General features: G+C 46.0%; 1 protein-coding gene and 1 long non-coding RNA gene across 3 annotated transcripts in view; one reads left to right on the forward strand and one right to left on the reverse strand.

The window, feature by feature from the left end:
* Nucleotides 1-10,434: 10,434 nt before the first annotated feature.
* Nucleotides 10,435-20,570, reverse strand: part of ARHGDIA (Rho GDP dissociation inhibitor alpha) — a 74,182-nt gene continuing 64,046 nt past the window's right edge. For both annotated transcript variants that reach the window (XM_079967708.1, XM_079967707.1), the window contains exons 2-6: nucleotides 14,395-14,599; nucleotides 13,361-13,444; nucleotides 12,594-12,670; nucleotides 12,411-12,474; nucleotides 10,435-12,055 (exon numbers count right to left, since the gene is read on the reverse strand). In XM_079967708.1, the coding sequence (XP_079823834.1) occupies nucleotides 11,856-12,055; nucleotides 12,411-12,474; nucleotides 12,594-12,670; nucleotides 13,361-13,444; nucleotides 14,395-14,584 (615 nt within the window). In that variant the 5' untranslated portion in view covers nucleotides 14,585-14,599 and the 3' untranslated portion in view covers nucleotides 10,435-11,855. The remainder of the gene's footprint in view (nucleotides 12,056-12,410; nucleotides 12,475-12,593; nucleotides 12,671-13,360; nucleotides 13,445-14,394; nucleotides 14,600-20,570) is intronic.
* On the forward strand, nucleotides 15,068-18,808 carry LOC307211248. Its single transcript, XR_013836358.1, has 2 exons — nucleotides 15,068-17,194; nucleotides 17,589-18,808. It is a non-coding gene; the product is annotated as an uncharacterized lncRNA (long non-coding RNA).

Here is a 20,570-nt window from a genome sequence, read left to right on the forward strand (position 1 = left end):
GGCCCCTGATGATGTCACAGGGGCAGATCCTGGAGACAAAGGTTAACTGGGAGAGCAGAGCAGAGGAGGACAGAACCCACCGTCCACTAAATGTCTGTGCTATAATTTGCAGCCAGCTCCTGCCACTCCCAAGCTGAAGCTTGCAAACTGCATATGCAGTCTTTTAATTTTTTTTATCTTTTAAAAATATTATTAAGGACACTGTCACCCACCTGGAGATTCAGGCCCTTCACTCACTACCTGGAGGTGAACTTGGAGACTACAAGTCGGACCTCGAGGTCCAGCAACCATACCTTCAACACAGGTGGCAGAATACCTTAGACCAGATCTGACTTCACCTGCTTATATATATAACTGCCTTGGTTCAGCTTGGAGGCATAAATGTGCAGGAACAGGCTTACATGTGGCTCTCTGTAACTGGATGATTATGAGACAACTCCCATGTGGCAAACCATCTCCTCACATCCTGACCCTCACCTCACTTGCACTGTCCTTTGTCTAGTTGTCAGGGTTGTGGGCAAGATGCAGTCGGAAGAATTGTCAACATCACCAATTAATTAGGAAGATTGAGAAGCTGGTTTCAATCCCTTCATTCCCCTAAACAGATAATTGATCCTATCTCTACTTACTTGAATAGACTCAGGGCTTTGTTGTTTGTGTGACAGTACTCACTGGTATAGAGTATCGGCACTTATTTTTTTGCTGCCCGTGGCAGCCATTTTGTGCTGCCGCCCACAGTACTTTTAGCTTACCAGCATTCATTCCTCCCACCAAAAGCACTTCAAAGACTACTTGACTTGGATTATCTCACACATGAGTCTGGATTGGGGCTAAAATATACTGTACAGTGGTATCTCGGGTTACATATGCTTCAGGTTACATACGCTTCAGGTTACACACTCTGCTAACCCAGAAATAGTGCTTCAGGTTAAGAACTTTGCTTCAGGATAAGAACAGAAATCGGGCTCCGGCGGCGCAGCAGCAGGAGGAGGCCCCATTAGCTACAGTGGTGCTTCAGGTTAAGAACAGTTTCAGGTTAAGAACGGAACTCCGGAACGAATTATGTACTTAACCTGAGGTACCACTGTAATGATTTTACATTTATATTCTGAATTGCCTTGGGTGACTAAATAATCTGGAAAGGCAGCTATCAGTTTAAAAATAAGTTGCCATATGCTAGCCTTGGCAAAGAGAAGGTGATGTGATGACAAAGTGATGTTGTTCCAGCAAACAACTTACAGAAGGCTAAAAAATGGGATGCTAAAACTGGACACCCTGATATCTAAACTACTCATTAACATGGTATCCTCCCGATGTTGTTCAACTTGCATCAGCTGCAGTCAGCATGGCCAATGGTCAGGGATAATGGGAGTTATAGCACAGCAACATCTGGAGGATCCCCACATTTGCTAACCCTATAACAAGAGCATTGTAAATGGCAGGGAGATAAAACTTGTTATATTCTGGTTTTCTTCTGCCATACATGATACACTAGAGATCTCTGAATTCGCACTTGGCCTAGGAATATATTCTGCATATTATAGCACTCAGAGTCTTGCAACAGATTATGCTAAAGACTGTGTTTTATTTCCTGGCAGAACAATAATTGAGGGGGCAACAAAAGGATACTGTTAGCCAAAGATTTTTTCCCCTTTATCTCAGCAGTTAATCTGACATTTTTTTATTGCTTGCGTTTGGGTTGTCCTGTCCATATACACCACCAGAGAAAAGTACCTCCTGTTCCTAATTAGTGAATGCCAGCCTAATGAACGTTGCCAAGCATCAGAAAATTGTTTTATTTATTCATGCATTCGTCTATTGTATTTATGCCTGAGCATATAGCCCAGTTGGGCTCTCAGGGCAGCTTACAACAAAGACAGTTATAAAACTAATCTAACAGACAGAATTTAAAATCAATCCTAAATCAATAGTTGAAATCCTATTTCGGATACAATAAAGAATAACTTTAGGTTTGGTATCAGGGATTTTTGCCAAATTAACCAGATATTTTTGAACTAGGCTATGTATCCACTGCAGTAACCAGAGGAGGGATGACCGCCGGGAGGAGTGCAAAAAGAAGAAACTCCATGTTACACCTGCATCAGCGTAACCGGACACCTTCATCTGCCCCTGCTGCAACAAAACATGTCTCTCCCATATCAGTCTCTACAGCCACAGCAGGTGCTGTAACTCTCCAACCGTTTGACTTCACCCATGAAGGTGCACTCTTCCATTGTCTCCCATCACACAAAGATGCCAACCATTTGAACTGCAGCACATTTCCCCATCTGCCTGCCATGATCCCATAACTTGATCCACCCTACTGTCTCCCCAATTGTACTATACCAGGCACATCCAACTCCCGAGACTCTACTCACTGCCCCCATTGTTATCGACAGGCAAAGTTGTTGAGCTTTTTTAAGGAAGCCAAAGCATTTTTTGGGGGGGGGGAGATCTATCGCAATCTACCACAGACATCCAGTGATCTACTGGTAGATTGCGATCTACCTGTTGGACATGCATGGTTACTATACCATAGCACACACACAGCTGCAGCCCTGGCCCAGCAAAAGTTACCAAGCTCCACTGCCTGAGCCCACCCTGTTTCTGCTCAATTACTTGTTCAAGTATTTTAAAAAAAACCACAAACTTACGGTCCCGGCCCTTATTTACTAGCAGCTGTCACACTGCTAAAGAGTTTCAGCAGCAGTAGCTGTATCAGTCTGTCACAGCAAAGAAGACAAAGAGTCTTGTTATGCCAACTTAAGGATCAAGTATAACACAAGCTTTTCCATGTATCTGATGAAGTAAGCAAAAAGAATCATAGAACCATGGAGTTTGAAGTGACTCCAAGAATCATCCAGTCCACCCCCCTACAATGCAGGAATCTCAACGAAAGCATCCATGACAAATGGCCAGACTATGAGACTTTATTCTGAGATAGCATTTGTTGTTAAATGGCCATAGGACTTTGGGGGTATTCAGATTGGTGAGGGTGCTTGGGGTGCAATACAAAGCTTTCAGCTTCTTTGCTCTTTCCAACTAAAATTGATGATGGCATCTTGTGTTGGCCCCTTAACCTTTGTCTGATGGAACTCCAGGAAAAACCAATGGCCCAGTTCACACGTAACGCTAAACCATGTGGTTGGCTGATAGTAAACAAACCATAGTTAAGCTGCTGGGCAGGGTTCACACATATTTTTGAACCATGGTTTAGTGTTATGTGTGAACGAAACTATACAAGCCACATGAAACACAGCTACCTTCAGAGTAAACGCTTGTTGAACCTAGGAACAACATTATGTAAAGCTGTAATGGCTCAAGTTTAGACCAGTAGCCCTGCTGAGTCACGGGATACTTGGGAGATTGACAACGTCTCATGTGTAGAGAAGGGGCTGTTATGGGACAGAACATTCACACACTCACATTCATACATATATTAATAGAGAGCTGTGACTCAAATGCATTTGTGTGTGGAATTGCAGGCTGTTGTGTGCAGTCAACACCCCCTTGCATTTATCATTGATGAGTTTCTTCTGGCACAGTGTCCTCAGAATGGCAGGCACCTTCTGGAGATAATTATGATTTCCAACTGCTAGTCAGAAAGCACCGGGTAGAAGATTTGGCCACAGAATCAGTTTCACCTGTGATGTAGTACTTTGGAGACCAGGAAGCTCCGCATGGTAGAGAAGGCAAGCGACAGTAGCAATTTTATCCATGGGAGAGGTTTCGGGAAACTGATTCTGTGGCCAAATCTTCTACCCGCTGCTTTCTGATTAGCAGTGGAAAGACATAATGATCTCCCAGAAGGTGCTTGCCATTCTGAGGACACCGTGCCAGAAGAAACTCATCACTGATAAACGCAAGGGGGTGTTGATGGCAAGCAACAGCCTGAAATTCCAGGCACATGTCTGTGTTTCTTTTTTGGAGTCCTAGCTCTGGCTTCCTCCCTCCCAAGACCTCATGATACCATACATGATCCTGCCCCGCCCCCTTGCTACATGCAGAGCAAGTAACTCAAGACAGCCAAGCCACACATGATGTGAGTCTTATGATCAAGGAGTTATTCCCCTCCCCCAATTATTTTTCATCAAGGAATTAAACATACCGTATTTTTCGCTCTATAGGACGCACCCGACCATAGGACGCACCTTGTTTTAGAGGGGGAGCACAAGAAAAAAAAATCTCCCCCTCTCTGCTCAGCGCCCCTTCAGCGAGGCGGCAGGAGAAACGGAGCCCCTTCCATTTCTCCTCCCGCTTGGCTGAAGGGGCGCTGCGCAGCTCTCCCTCTCTGCTGAAGCCAGGAGAGTCTTGCTCTCCCGGCTTCAGCAAAAGGAACCCGAAGCCTTCGGAGCACAGCACGAGTTCCCGCTGCACTCCAAAGGCTTCAGGCGGCTATCCCGGAAGCCTGGAGAGCAAGAGAGCTGGTGCGCACTGACCCCTCTCGCTCTCCAGGCTTCAGCGAAAGCAACATGTAGCCTTCGGAGCTCCCTCTGTGCTTCGGAGGCTTCGCATTGCTATTGCTGAAGCCAAGGAGCCTGCATTTGCTCCATAGGATGCACACACATTTCCCCTTAATTTTTGGAGGGGAAAAAGTGCGTCCTATAGAGCGAAAAATACGGTATACAGTGGTACCCCTAGATGCGAACGGGATCCGTTCCGGAGCCCCATTCGCATCTAGAAGCAAACGTAACCAGCAACGGCATGTCTGCGTGCATCGCTTTTCGCCGCTTCTGCGCATGACATCATTTTGAGCGTCTGCGCATGCGCAAGCGGCGAAACCCGGAAGTGACGTGCTCCGTTACTTCCGGGTTGCCACAGAGCGCAACTTGAATGCGCTCATCCCGAAGTACATTCACCCCTCACCCCGAGGTATGACTATAAAAGCTTTCAGGGGAAAACCTTCAGTTTCACCAGAATCACCCTCCCATTTCTGTGCTGCTCACCCAACAGTCACTCCCCTTCCCTTGCTGACCCTCTGTGCTGTAGCCCCCTCCCTCTTTTTCCCTTTGCATGCTAGTTGGCTAGGCACAACGTACCACAGCCACCTACCATTTTAGTATGCCCAGAGTCCTGGTCAAATTAAAATCCTGAGTGGCTGGATCTCAACCGCATTGTGCTTTGCAGTGTGTCCAGGCAGCCACCCAACAAGCAAATTTTCATTTATTAAAAAAGGAAGTTTAAAAAATCAGAGCAAGGCAGAAAGGAACAAGCAGATGGCTTTCATTTTGGGGAAAACCACCCTCATATAACCAACATGCTTAAGTCTAATTAATGCATGGAGGGGTTAGGACCATAGAGTAAGCTGCCCTCCCAGGCTTAGTTTGCTTTGGGAGGCACTAGATAATCAAGCCTATTGTTCAACCCGCTCCCACAGTCTACCAGAGAAGGTCAAGATGTGAAGAAGCTAAGCTGGTTGCTCCAGCTTACTTGCATGGCTATCACAAGCCGCTCTTCTGTTCCTATACCAATAATTTAGGAACTTTCACCACTTTGGAACTAAGCTACGTTTTACTGCCTGTGCAGCCTACCTGTATGATGTATGGAAAAGCACATGAACCTGACCTTGGAGACTTTGTAAGTAAACCATTTTTAACTTACTAAATGTGTGGTCCTTTCCTATGCTGGGGGAAGAGGGGCCTATAGTGGAACTTACTTGGAAATACATATTCTAAAGGTCTAACAGTCTTTATTTCTACACTTTACTTTGCTGCATGTTTTGTGAGTTTAAATCTCTGCTGGGATTCTCTCACCAAAGTGTACTTGCCCCAAACTTGGATCTTGGCATCCAGGTGTTCTCCCTTTTTATATACCTATTCTTTCATTGCACCAGCATTTATTACATATGCAAACAAGTCGGAACATGGATACACCCTACCTTCATCAAATTGCACATTACTGAAGGATGATCTGGGCTGAACATTTGGGGCTCCTTGTAGGAGCAAATTGGGGCTGCTGGATCAGGCATTGCAAAGCTCTGCTGTACTCCTGATTCTCTTCTCGTTGCAGTTGTTATTTTTGACCAAATAAAAATATGAATTTAACAAGTTTAAAAAGCAGGGGGAGAGATAGGAGATCCAGGGCCTGATGCAAAAGACCAGAACTTGGGCCATACCTAAGAATGCCAGTGAGAGACAGTGACTGGTCCAGGGCCACATAGTTGAACGGCTCTGTGCTATGCTGCAAGTCAAGCACTGGAGAAATAACTGAATGTTGAATTTGAGAGAAACGCTGTTAACATAAAACGTCACCTGGTTTGCAAATGAGATGCCACTATTGGCATCTAGCTTTGCAGGGCGAAATGAACCCTTAGGCTGTAAGCTAACCAGGCGTGCAAGATTCCTGTGTCACCATCGTGCAGTGCAAATAGATGCACTTCAGTCAGTTTTTCCTTCTCCTTTATTTAACGGTATTAGTACTCCTTTGAAAAAAAGGAGGGGGGGAGTGAGGGGAAGCAGTTCCCTTCTACCTATATAAACAGCAGTTTCCATTGTGATGCAAATGTATATACGTTGGAAAGGAGGCCAAGAAGTTTCAAAAGTAAATGCCACAAGAGTCCTGAGCTAGTCTGCGCCTTGAAATCAGTAGAGCAGAAGCTGCTTCGCGTCATCGCGTTTCTTTGGCGAGAGGTAATTTGCCGCCGCTTGAATACCAACGCTGTTCTTCAGCGGCCTCTGGCGGCTACCTAGGAAACAACAGTGTTTATACAAAGACTGGCGTGACTTTTATACTGTCCTGTTGCTAGTAAGGAGAACCAAACGGACTGTGTTTGTCGTAGGGCTTTTAAGGAGTAGCAACTGGCCTAGGATTTAGCATGTAAGTTTGATCTTCTCATCCACAACCACTACACACATACTAGAACACTGCTACAAACTTGTTTCATTAGCACCTGTGAACAAAATTCTTCTATGGAGAAGCACTGAATAATTAAATCGTGATGTAGTCCTTTGCTTCTCCTTTCAAGCATAAATATATGGTTATATGAGCTCAGTCCTTGCTGCTGCCCCGATACAGTCAAGGAGCACAAGTCTCAGGCTTTCCTACATTTAAAATGACTGTGTGATACTGAATGTTCATATATACACCTTGCCCCCGCTCGCTGCAACATTAGCTCAATTCCTATCAAAGAATTTCACATGCAGCAAGATTGATCAAGGGGACAAGGCTGCTCCATGGAAAAGGGAATACGGTATATAGCAGAAAACCAATCGAAAATGATTAGATGACCAGGCTATCAAATCAGTCTGGGCACTTCTGTGACTGTTAGGAAGCTGAGGCTTGTTAGTCCAAGACACCACAACTTTTTGGTTGGTGTTGAAACACACCAGAATACAGAGAACTTAAAAATACAAACATAAAAAAGAGTACAGATGATTCCATCATGAGACAAGGTAAAGAGAAAACATTCTATTTGGGAAAAGAACGTTCAGGTATGGAAAAGGAAAAAAGTAAAATAAGTTTTTTAAAGGCTCAGTTTGGAGCAAAGGTGACAAATGTTTGAGTGAAAACAAAAAACTGTTGTATTATTGTCATAATGGTGTCAAAATGGAACTGTATTTTGATGGAATGCGCCAGCTATGCGATTGTCCTGCCACATGTCAGAAACAGCCACTAAATGGCAGCAAAATCCTGCAGGTCAGTGTCACCCCACTAACGCACAAATGATGGGTTAATTTTTCAGAAATGGTGATACATAAAACCTTTTGGAACAATCTATCCCAATAAAAAGTAGAAACATTCTTCCATCTTGGGATATAACCAAGTGGACAGCAACCAAGAAACAAACCACCAAGAGTTTACAAGTAATATAAGTGTTTTTGTTAACAAATGTTTACAAAAAAATAGCTTTGGATCTAGTGACACCTCTCATCCCATCATGAGGCCTATTTCCCTTATAGACATAGTGGCATTTCCACCACATGTGCCAGTAAGTCCTCTTTTGGATACTGCCATGCCCATAAGAGTGGTGATTGCTTGTGTTATGCAGGCCAGGCCAGACAGACTGGGATCAAAACATACTGGTGGACCTCTTTCTGAGTTTTCTCGTAACACAAAAGGTCTGAAGGACACAAAATTGGCACCATTCGAGAAGATTCACTTTTTGTCTTTAAGAACTGACTCCAACCCATTTCAAATTTTCAAAGGGGAAAATCAGAGTCAAGAAATAAAGTATGCATTACTAAGACTAGGTCTCTGCCGTTACCCAGGGATGCCACAGCTTCAGGTCTTGAAAGCTTTTTATCTCCACTTCTTAAAACAGGTTGCCTATTTTCTCTTCCAAGAGAACTGCTGTGTGTTCTAAATCTAAAGAGTTCTCTCCTGCATTGTTTCTTTGTTCTTCCACCTGTCAATTGGATGATTCATCAAAGAACACTATGGACCTGTTTAATCAGCAAGAGTTGAGAGCAAATACACTATGTGCATTGCAACATGGGAACAGAACTTGCGCAGTGGGCTTGCTATCTGTAGGCAACTCTACCTGGCTGCTTCCACAGGATCGTGAAGTCAAGTACTGATCGAGGTTCCAGTAAACAGGGTCCCTGCTGGGCCAGACCAAGTGACCACCCATTGCACCATCTTGATTCCAAGAAATTGGTAATGTAGGAACCCATATTATACAATTAGGAAGCTGACCCAACTAGCTCAGTATTTTCTACGCTGGTAGTATACCCAGCCAGATGGGTGGGGTATCAACATCATCATCCCTCCAGGATTTCAGATGGGAATCTTTCCCATGGCTACCTGGAGATTCCAGGGCTTTGAACCTGGCACTTTGTGCATGTGAAGGAGATGCTCTCCCACTAAACCACATTCATTCCCCTAATGCTAGACATAGGAAGCTGTGTTATACAGAGTGGCCCATCTAACTCATACAGACGGACATTCAGATGTCTCTGAGAAAACTGCAAGCAGGAAATGTTGGAAACCTGTTTTCCTCAGTGTGTCCAGCACCCGGTATTCATGGAAGACAAAAGTCCACAGGCACCACAGGTCAGGTTCAAAGGCAGTAAAACAGCTGCTAGGAGGCAAAAAGCAGGGTAGTCTGCTCCATTAATGGCCTACTTGTAGACTTCTGCAGAGACAGCAACTTCTGGGTAAGGCTCAGTGGAGCTTCAGTCTGATCAAGAATTCATTTGTGAGCACCCAATAATGGCAATGCCTCCAGCACCACCCTGACTTTTTAGTCCCCTTGTGTTGTACAGAGACAGCATTTGTGTTTACATATTCCAGCTTTCTCTTAAGGGGTGCTGCTTAGAATGCTTTGCCTGAACTGCCCCCTTCCCCCATCCATACACCAGCTCCAGGACTTGAAAACAGTCTCCACATAGCAGCCATGAAGTGAACAACAGGATCAGGCTACCTTCTTTAGGCTGAAAGGCTACATTCACTCGCAGTCCACCCTCCAGGTCCTGCATGCCAGCAGTGGCTATGGCCACCCCACATGCACAACACACAGCCACCCACCCATTGGATTTGAGAAGTTGGCCGTTTGCATCATTACACGGTAGAAGAACTCAGCAGAGACCCCCTGTATGGCATGGAAAATCAGCAGCTTCTACACTAGCAGCAAAAGGGATGCGGGTGGCGCTGTGGGTTAAGCCACAAAGCCTAGGACTTGCCGATCAGAAGGTCGGCGGTTCGAATCCCTGCAACGGGGTGAGCTCCCATTGTTTGGTCCTTGCTCCTGCCAACCTAGCAGTTCGAAAGCACATCAAAGTGCAAGTAGATAAATAGGTACCACTCCGGCGGGAAGGTAAACGGCGTTCGCCAGAAGCGGCTTAGTCATGCTGGCCACATGACCCAGAAGCTGTACGCCGGCCAATAAAGCGATATGAGCTCCGCAACCCCAGAGTCGGTCACGACTGGGCCTAATGGTCAGGGGTCCAGTAGGGGTCCTTACTCTAGCAGCAGGTATTCCTGGCATCAGATGGTGATGGCATGAATGCTCACAGGTCAAGCTGCAAGGAGCTATTCCAATCAGTCTCCTTGCAGATGGTTCTAACAGCGATCCTCAGTCTCAAAAAGTGTCAAGGGTGGGAATCAGAGAGAAATCCCTTTGGCATATAAGGTATTCATCTATGGGTTGTTGGGAAAGAGTCCCAAGTGAAATGTAGATTCCCAAGACATTTCCCCTTCATACGTTTGAGAATGTGCTATCAATAAATGGTATCACTGCAAAAGCTGAATTTCCTAAGCCACCACTTGGTAATTCTTCCCTGTTGAGTCAGGGACAGGATGCTAGCGGCCCTTAAATGTTGTTGAACTCCCTGCTCCCATCAGTCCAGCCAGTATTAAGCAATGGTCAGGGACGGATGGGTGTTGTAGCCCAGCAACATCTGGAGGCCTTGGATGTTTGAGCCCCAATTCCCCCTACCACACACCCACTGCTCACAGCAAGCTTGGAAGAACTTCGACGAGGAGGCGAAAACCATGTCAGTTTCAAGATTTTATTTTACCGTCAGAAAAGGGGAAGCTGATGATTCCAAATCTGTTACTCCAGATCTTTAGATTTACAGACAAAAACGCATCAAATCAATTTAACCCAAAAAAAAAAAAAATTCCTGCAAGGGACGGAGTGGGGAAGAGGAGTCGGGGGCAGAGACGTAGCTATGAAAGAGAACCGCGCACACACACGCTTGGTCCCAGTTCTAACACAAGTTTGGGACTCGCAATAGCCCCGCTGAGTTGGGCTGCTGAGCTGGAACGTGCCCACCTGACAAAACAGAGAGCAGGCCCTGCGAGGCCTCCTCTTTCCACGCCAGTGGGGTTTCTACTGGGGGGGGGGGCAGGGCTGTCCGGGCATCATGAAGGAGAAGCATCTAATCAAGGCAATAATAAATACTGACAGGCCAGGCACATGATTTCAAAGGCAGAACAGATACATAAGGCATTCACTGCTCTCGAATATTTGTCCATAGCAAGCTCTTTTGTTCGGATCAGGTGAGGAGCAGCTGAGCTGGGCCAATCCTTCTTCTAGCCCTGAAACCCAGGGACTGCCCTGGGACTGCAGGGCTTTGCAGCCAGTTTAGGTGTGACAGAACTAAGATGGAGATGACAGTGGCACTCGTAACTTCCACGCCCACCAACAGGCCCCACCTCCCTAACTGGAAGCAAGCGCTTCTCTGGCATAGGGAGCCTGTAAGGGGTAGCAGCTTAAGCCCTTGAGACATCAGCCTCAGCAGGGGGATGGTCTGGCCAGAAGATGCAAAATCAGGAGGAGGGAGGGGTATGTGTTGGGGGACAGGACAGGAGCACATATAAAAAGTGTAACAAGGTCGGGGGGGGGCCCTCCCTGGAGGATGTATGTTACACACATTAAGGCATCATGGTTACAGGAAACCATCACAAATGGAAAGCCGACCCATGTCTCCGGAGGAGAAGGGGCTGGCCATGAACATGATTGAGCCTGGAAACAATTGGGGAGGGACGCGGGGGCAGCAGGCAGTTCCCAGCTCTGCATGGAATCGATTCCTCAGCACCTTGCCCATCACCCAGAGAGAGGAGTGCCTCCGAATCCTCTCCCCTGCAGGCAGGAATATTGCTTCCCCTTCAGCACCTGCCTGAAATGTATTCAAAGTGGGTCAGAAGCAGCAGACCTCGTAATCGGGAGGCCAGAGAAAGGAGAGGGAGCACTTCCACCTCTGCGCTTGGGCCAGACACTGCAGGTTTGGTCAATTTCTTTCAGTGATTCTTGGGAGGAAATATGTGGGGCGCTGAGCCAAAAGGTCTTCCTGATGAGCTTAAGAATGGGGAAGGGGGAAGGGTATCCAATGCCAGCACTTTGGTACAGGGTGGGGGGGGTTTTCTACTGTAGCCGCTGTCTGAGCAACTCTCAGGATTTGGCTAGGGAAGGGCTAATCCTTCCACTCCTTCTTGATGTTCAGGTTCCACTCCCAGGAAAGGTGGTCTGTCTTGTCGTCGTCTGTAAATTTGGATCGGATGTTGTAGCTGCCCCGAGCCAGCATGCCCTTGGGGGCTTCCTCCATGGGGGTCAGGAACTCGTAGTCCTCGGCACGTGGCCCGTAGCTCCCAACCATGTAGTCAGTCTTGTCAACTAGAAGGAGAAAAAACACAGACACAATACATGAACCGGAATATCTGAAATACGCCCATGACTCTCCAAAGAGTTTTTGTGGGGAGAGGGAAGAGCCAGCCTTCCAAAGCCATTGGAATCACTCACTGCTGCCGCCTGCATGGTTGGCATTCAAGCGGAAGCAACACATCCTCTGTATCAGCTCAAACACCAAGTTCCAGTTTTATTGAGGTAATGTTTCAAACTAAAAGTTGACAGAACACTTCTGAAAAACCATTGCAAAGCCCCCCCCCTTTTTTTTTTTTTGCTCCGTAAAAAGCAAATGAAAGGTATGGGATCCACTGCACATGACCCCCCCACACTCCTTGACACTTACTTTTTACTCCTTTCCTGAATGTGTGCTGAATATACTTCAACCCCGAAACAATCTCTTTGTGCACCTAAAGAGACAGAGAATTCCATCAGCCAACATGCACTTTTCTCTGACACACAAAATCCTAAAGGCCAGAGCAATGTGCTTAGCGAACCGAAGGCTGACCAATATGACAAAAGACCTTACCCGAAAGGAGATTTTTAGCTGGTATTCAACACCTTCCTTCAGCACAAAGCACTGCTTCTTGAAACTCTCCAGGTCACCTGAACAGCAAGGAGAAGGCAGGAATCAAAGACAGGCAAACTTTCCACTGAGAGTTTTAAAGGAAAGAGCAGCAGATTGATTTCTATGTACTATTAGCATATAAAGCCCTTAACAACTTGGGACCAGTTTACCTACAAGATCCCTTTCCTCCACATGTGTCCATTTGATTACTTAGGATTGGCACCAGTTCTGCAAACTGCACTCTCTCCTAGCCAAAGTCTGGCAGACCTTTCCCAGAATGCAAAGGTGCAGATGTGAAATAAGGCATGTGCCTTTGCTGGGAGACTGCTCTACCACTGGACCAGTAGGCTGTCAGAACAGCGAAATATAAATTTGGCTGCTCTGAAACTAAGACTTAGTCTATCTCATGGATCAATGCTGAGCCCTAAGATGACTTTAACACAAGCCTATTCTGTAATAGGCAAGATGAGCCTTAAACCACATCACAGCAGCAACTGTGCAGGGAAAACTCTCTTCAAATGGCTCTCAGATCTGGCAATGACCTCTTCTCTACAAAACTGGGTGCAAAGCAAATGCTATAGGGCGAAACTCTGTGTAGTAGTAAATGTTTGTATAGGGCTGGCTATCTGCAGTGAGAATGCAATGTATTGAGATTGAAAGATCCTATGGTGAGCCAGACTAGCCTACCTGTACAGGACTTATCATATATTCTGACCTAACCCACTCACCTGTGAGGTCCAACTCCAAGGGTCCAGGAGCAGTAGCGCAGACCAAAGTCAGTTTTGTTACCACCACGTTTGGAGTGCTGGGATCTGAAAGAGAAGTTGAGGAATAAATACCAGAGGGTAAGCAGACCAGCCCTTAAGTATCTCATTTGATAGCTGCAGGCATGGGCTGCAGAGCAGAGAAGCAAAAAAGCATGGCAAGCATGGATCCACCAATGTACTGCGCAGCAGTCAACAAACCTGCAACCTGGTGAGCCTTTGGGTTGTATCCAATTCAATTCTCCCATTAAGGACCTCTGCCTGTGCAATTGGGCTTGTTCTCCCTCCTTTCTCCCCATGCACCTCCATTCTGGGTTTTCCACCACCACCACCTCTGCTGAGCAAATTTGGGGAGAGTGAAGGGAAGTCTTATCGTGCAGGCCAAAGTCCTTGTGCTAACAGGTCAACTTCATTGGATACAACCCTTTGTGTCTTCACTTTAAGATAAGTTTACTTAATGTTCTCTTCACAATTGGACTGTACTGAAAGCCACAAGTGGATCCCAAAACTGAGATTAAGAGGAAAGCTTTGTGCCTTTAACTCTTCTGGTTCCCTGGTCCTTATAGTTTCTCACCCCCTACTCACCTACCAGTACTTATTCCCCATCATCTCAGGTGCTCCCAAAAAAGTAATTAGCAGTGTGTGTGTTAGAGAGAGAGAGAGAGAGAGACAGACAGACAGAGACAAGAGAAGGCTTACACAAGTTTACTCCTGACTTAGTTCTGCTTACAAACCTGTAGAGTTTATTCAAAGTCTAAAGTTCCAGTTTGCAGACAATTCCCCCCTCCAAGACCATGGATTTCAGGACTGGGCATCTCCCAAGCTTCTTTCCTCAGGACCTCCGCTCTTGGCTTAGACCAGATGGTTTCCACACCACAACCAAATGGAAGAGGGCCAAATACTTTTGGAGAAGCATGCATGTGTGAGAAAACGGGGCAGGTTTCAGAAGGCCTGCTTCCCTCACACAGTAGGCCCAAGTACGTCCTCCAGGGACTCACCAACAGCGATGGCAACATTTCCCAACAGGGCCTCCTTGTACTTGCGTAAACTCTCATCATCCTTGTCCAGTTCCTGAATCTCCTGGATGCTCTTCTGGGCAGGGGGCTTGTAGTTGACAGAGTGCTCGTCCTCCTCATTTTCAGCTGCAATCTGGGCCAGCTGTTCGGGGGTAGGCTCTTGTTCAGCCATTTCTGCAACTATGACCTATTGGGGGGGGGGGGGAGAGGAGAGAAGGAAGGGACACAAACAAGCACATTAGCTACGGCATCTTGGCTGGAAACGGCAATGTCTGCAAGGGGAAAACCCTTGCCAAAGCTCAAGGAAATTCCCCAGGTGCTGTAATCCTTTAACTTTCTGAGATTTTTGTCTTAGTGCACATAATTCCTGAAGGAATTAAAGGAGCAGAGACTGAGGTTCCTAGCTGATATGCTCCCCTCCTCCTCCTCCTCAAAAGAGGCACCACAGGATGTGAACCTTTGCACTTTGCCCCCTGCTGCTGAAGTTAAAGAGCTTCATTGCCAGATAGATGTTCTGTTCCACCTCACTCAGGAGCTGGAAGGAAGGGAATCAACTGAGTGACCAGCTTGCTGCTCCACCCTAGTCTTTATCACTGCATGCTGGCTCCATTAGCCAAATCCTGCCCCATATAAGCCAATGGCCCCCCAACTCACACAGCAGGCAGGCTAGGGTTGGCAGCACCTGCTGCCTGTCTGAAAGTGAAATGAAGCCAACGCTAAACAAAGCCAGCGAAGGTGGCTGCTGCTATTGGCTGGGGTGGGCAAGCAGAGGGAGCAGTCATGGAGTGAGGTGGGGTAAGCTTCCTCCAGTCTCTCTCAGGACAGCGAATAGGAAGCTATTACGGTAACCATGGTTAAAGGAGCCTGCTCTCATTATAAAACCCGGTTCAGACACTCCCAACTCCTCCGCAGGCTACAAAAAGCCCTTCGAAGTTGCAACTCATCCCAGGGGGCTCCCTGGAAAGGTTAGAAATGATCTGAGGTGGTGTTCTCAAGCAACAGGGTTTCAATGGCCTTGGAATTTTCCTTTTGTGCTGTTGGCAACCAGCAAGCTCGGGCCGCTTGTCTTTTTTAAATAAAAAAGAAATGGTGGTTCAGGGGAAGTAGCTGTTCCGCTGCCACCAATTTTCTTCCTCTTGTGCCTCTCCTCTCCTCGGATTCACTTTGCATAAATATGCAGAGGTCAGAACAAGGGCTAAAATCACGCCAACAGCCACTACGCAGATGCTAAAAGGACCCAATGAGGGGAGAGTGGAGCGCACTTGAAACCTGGAACAAACTCCACACTAACCAAACTGATTAGTTGTGGACAGCCTGTTGCTTCCAAAGTACAATCTCATTTGAATAGCGTGAAGGGGGAGCAAGACCAGGCCCTGAGGAGCTGTGACAAACAATAAGTTGAAGTGAAGCCAGGTCTTTTGTCTCAAAGCATCACAAACGGGAAAAGAGCATCAGGATGCCAGATGAATCCTGCTAAACACTTTAAAAAAAAAAAAAAAAAACTTTGGCACTTTATTATGAAATCTTATTGGGTAACAAGGCAGAAAACAATATACTCCCCCCCCAACCCAGTGAGCTTTCAAAGGTCTTCTCTGCTCATAAAAAGCTGCCTTATAATGCAGCAGACATTGGGCCTATCTAGTTCAGGGCAGCCTACACTGACTGGAAGCAGCTCTGCAGGGTTTTTAAGCCTGCGGTCTTCCCCAGCTCTGCTATGGAGATGAGTCAGGGACTTTTTGCATGTTCTCCACCACTGAGATATGGCTCTTGAGTCTAGCCCAGTCCCCGACTGTGCTCTGGGGTCTAAAGTTTGTGTACCTCCAAATTTCAGGACCAGACACCTGGCTGTAGGAACTGCCTCAACAACAGCAGTATTTGCTACTTAGTCCTCTTTGAGTGAAGCACCCGATCTTGCCTGCACCTGCAGGATTTGGATGAAGCAGCAAATCTCAAACTGGGCAAAAGTATGCCAAAGTCAATCAAAACTGTACAGTACAGTCGTACCTTGGATCCCAAACGCCTTGGTACTCGGATGTTTTGGCTACCGAACACTGCAAACCCGGAAGTGAGTGTTCCGGTTTGCGAATGTTCATTGGAACCCAAACGTCTGGTGTGGCTTCCACTTGGCTGCAGGAGCTTCCTGCAGCCAAACAGAAGTCGTGCTTTGGTTTCCAACGTTTTGGAAGTCAAATGGACTTCCAGAACAGATTTTGTTCGACTTCCAAGGTACGACTGTATTTCAATTTTCAGGAAGATTTCCCTGCCCTTGTATTTGATGGAGAACAAATGAAAATGGGGGCAGAAATGTTTTTTTCCACTAATTATTCAATCAGGTAACGGACAGCAGTTCTGGAAGGCATTTGTTCATGTGGCTTACAATGTATCTGATGTTTTATGATGTCATAATACGATGTCATAATAATTTTTCTAACCTTGGCACAAGCAGTGTTAGAAACTAAAATATATAAGCTAGGTGCCATACGGCTCCTTAAACCAAGGTTACAGTTGCCAAAACGGAATGTCTGGTTGACATTTTTTGGGCAAGACAGCTCTAAAGTCTTATTTTTCAAACGACAGACTAACTGTGATTGATTATTAGTTAAACATCTGGCTAGTTCGGATTACATTCTTGAGCTAGGTTAGGAGCTTTGTGAACTTACAAGAAGAAAAACACTTTATTTAGAGACAGTCCAGATATATATTGGCGTAATCCTACCTCTTTTTCTTAATGGTGACATGGACCATTCATAACATATGAACATTATTCACAACTGTGAGCAGGGTAAGTGAAGACAATTTACAACAAATTAACTATAATGTCGTTCACTGCTCCTGTTCACGTTGTAGAGAAAACATTTCGGTTCCTGAAATTCATTCTGATTGTGCAGATAAAATATAACCAATAGAATTGTACAGGATGGGGTATTAGTATGTGAAAACAGTCAAGATCCAAGGATGCCCAGGTGTGCACCTCCAGATGGTGATGTCAAGCGCCATCCTTTCACTCAGGCATCTTCACTTGGTTGCAAGTGGCCGACAATCAGATGCAAAATGCACCTGGCAAATTTTGTACAATGGCCACAAGTCTCCTTGCTTATCCTGCTGAAACAGATATTAACACAGCTACCTCTCTAGAAAATGAAGCTTATGGGTTGTTGTTGTTTTTAACAATTAAGAGTAGAAATGCCAGGATTTTGATCAACTATCCAGGACTCAGCACAGCTGGAACAACTTTTTATTGGAAGGAAGAACTCCACAAAGATGGCTCAATGTGCAAAACTGTATCCTCTATCAACTGGGAAAGTACAACACATCACATAGGATGATCTGTGGCTTCCATCCGCAAGCATGCGTAACTCTCAAAGGGGAAGGCAGACGTGGAAGGAACACTCCAAAGGGCAAACTGCATCCATCAGAAAACTCAACTATGTTTGTAACATAGGCCACTTCTGCACCAGACATATAAAGTATGATTACACCACCTTAACATTTGGTCCTTCCTACAAAGGGCTCTGGGAACTGCAGTTTGTTTAGGATGCTAAGAGCTGCTTTCCTCCTTTGCAGAGGTATAATACTCACAACTCCCTGGGAAGAGGGACTGGCTGTTAAACCACTCTGGGAATTGTAACTCTGGTTCCCAGGATTCTTTGGAAGAAGCCATATAAAAGATGTTTAGTATGATGCAGATGCGGCCTCCGTGACTATATGTCTTCAGTATAAAGAAACGCTTGCTTCTCCATAGCAAGTTTCCTCGATTTAAGCTTCTTTCAAAGAGACTGATGTGGTTGTTCTACCTAAGTACTTGAAAAGGCGCAAGTACTGATTTAGGGAGGCTAGGTATTACATGGACACAAACAAGTGCTCCAGACTTCTCATAAACACTGACATTTGCTGAGATACATGTGTCGTGAAAGGGCAGGGCTTCAATCTTTTTACTAGAGCAGTGTTAACTACTACTATGATTTAAAGTTGACTGAACAAACACACTGACCCCTCACCTTTCACAGGGGAGGGAGAGAGTGAGTCAAAAGGCAGAGATTTCCAAGATACCAGGCAGCCAATACAAACAGCCTTCTTCATAAATATTCAGTAGCAAGGCATTGGCCAACATGTTCCTAAGCCAACACAACTATGTTGAAATGAGCAACTAGGTATGCCCCACTTCAGAAGCTGTGTTTGAAACTCAGATATATAAGCTAGGCACCAAGTGGCTCCTTAAACCAAGATTACAAAATGCACCCGGAGCCTGTCTAATTTTGAACACTGTTCATAATAACCAAGGCTAAGGAATGGGAAATGACCTGGGGCAGTTACCTTCCAGAGGAGGAACACCAACCCAAATTGTCCCTGTCCCTCCTTGCATCATAGAACTGCAAAACATACTTCAAAAAAATTCCAGGAACTGAGGGAGACCTTCCTTGGAATAAAAGGTGTAGGTAAAACTACAGTGGTACCTCAGGTTACACACGCTTCAGGTTACAGACTCCGCTAACCCAGAAATATTACCTCGGGTTAAGAACTTTGCTTCAGGATGAGAACAGAAATCGTGCAGCAACAGGAGGCCCCATTAACTAAAGTGGTGCTTCAGGTTAAGAACAGTTTCAGGTTAATAACAGACCTCCAGAACGAATTAAGTTCTTAACCTGAGGTGGTACCACTGTATACCGGTGAAGGGCAGTTGTCTGCCCCCGCCTTGGGAGTTGTTTTCTTGTGTGCACACAGGGTCCTCAAGCGAGCAGCAGCATTTTCCTCGCTCCAGCTGGAGTGCCCCTTTAAGGCACAGAGGCTGGCTGTCAGGACTGGAAGTATAAAATGATGCAGCCCTGCCCTACCACTGGAAAGCAGAAATGCCCCTCCCCTTCCAATCAGGAAGCTGGCTGGCTCCCCAAGGGTGTGACCACATGCCTTAGACGTTACTGAAGAGCTGCTGCCACTGGCACAGCTCAGCTGCTTTCCTATGTGGGTTAGGCCCACTTACAGGCTTCTGCCTACATCCCACTTCTTTTCCCCTAAAGGCAGCCAAGAAGCAATTTATTGGGGGGGGGGGGAGAGAGACTATCAGAAGTACCTATTATACCACCCACGCTAGCATCATGCAGTCCCAAGTTGTGCTGCTAGGCTCACTGTTATCCCTGCTTCCACCCGAACCCCGTTAAAAGCAGCTAGTAGGATTCATGTGCAGTCTCATGAAAAATTCCCTGCCATACACAAACATAGCCACACACCACCTCCAATCCTGGGACCAACATCCACATTACAAGTATTGCTGCAGAGCGAGAACCTCGTCATCTTTTATGCACCCCAGAAAACTAAGTGAGGTACATAGCAATAGCAGCAATTATGAAATACAGGGATCGGGGCAATACACACAGAAGTAACCTTGTTAATAAACCCACAAGCCTACAAAAAGATGTTAATAGCGTGTGGGTGTCTTCCCTCCTCTGGCAGTCCAAGGGGCTTTTGTGATGGGCACAGAAGAGGGATGTTGTGACTCTCCCATTCACTTGCCTGCATGCAATTCCTTGTTGCCTGTGACTACCCAATTAATGCAAGGCTGCACTACAGAAAAGAGTCAGGCAGACAATGGGTCCACTTGGAGAGAGACACCATCGAAAACATCCCCACAACAGCATACCCATTTCTCCAAAACAAACTGAAGAAAATCCCCACAACACAGGTTCACACAGAAGAAAAAAGTAGGCAAACTATCCCAGTCCCCCTTAACCCCCCTGGCCCATCACCCACATATTACAACACGCAGCACAAAACCTCCAGATAAAAACCTGGCACTGTCTAAAAGACTTCTATGAAAACGACAAACCCATACCAAAACAAGAAATACAAGCCAAACTAGGGGACACGGAAATACCTTGGCTACCACACCATGCCTTCTTAAACAATCCAGCAGTAAAATCAGCAGCGACTAGGCCCTTGATCACCTTCAAAAACCTTCTCCTGGCAGCAGAGGGACATGGCAAAGGGATGGTATTCACAATATACAAAATACTGCCCCAAAATCCCACAAACTCCCTTAATGCAATCAAAGAGCAATGGGAGCATGACATAGGCTATGAAATTAACTCCACCCAATAGACTAGAATGTGGTCTAAACCTCCCTTTAAATCCGTATCAGCCAAAAGAAGGGAATTCACTCTGAA

This window comes from Podarcis cretensis (genome assembly GCF_951804945.1).
Source record: "Podarcis cretensis genome assembly, chromosome: 2".
Classification (NCBI taxonomy): domain Eukaryota; kingdom Metazoa; phylum Chordata; class Lepidosauria; order Squamata; family Lacertidae; genus Podarcis; species Podarcis cretensis.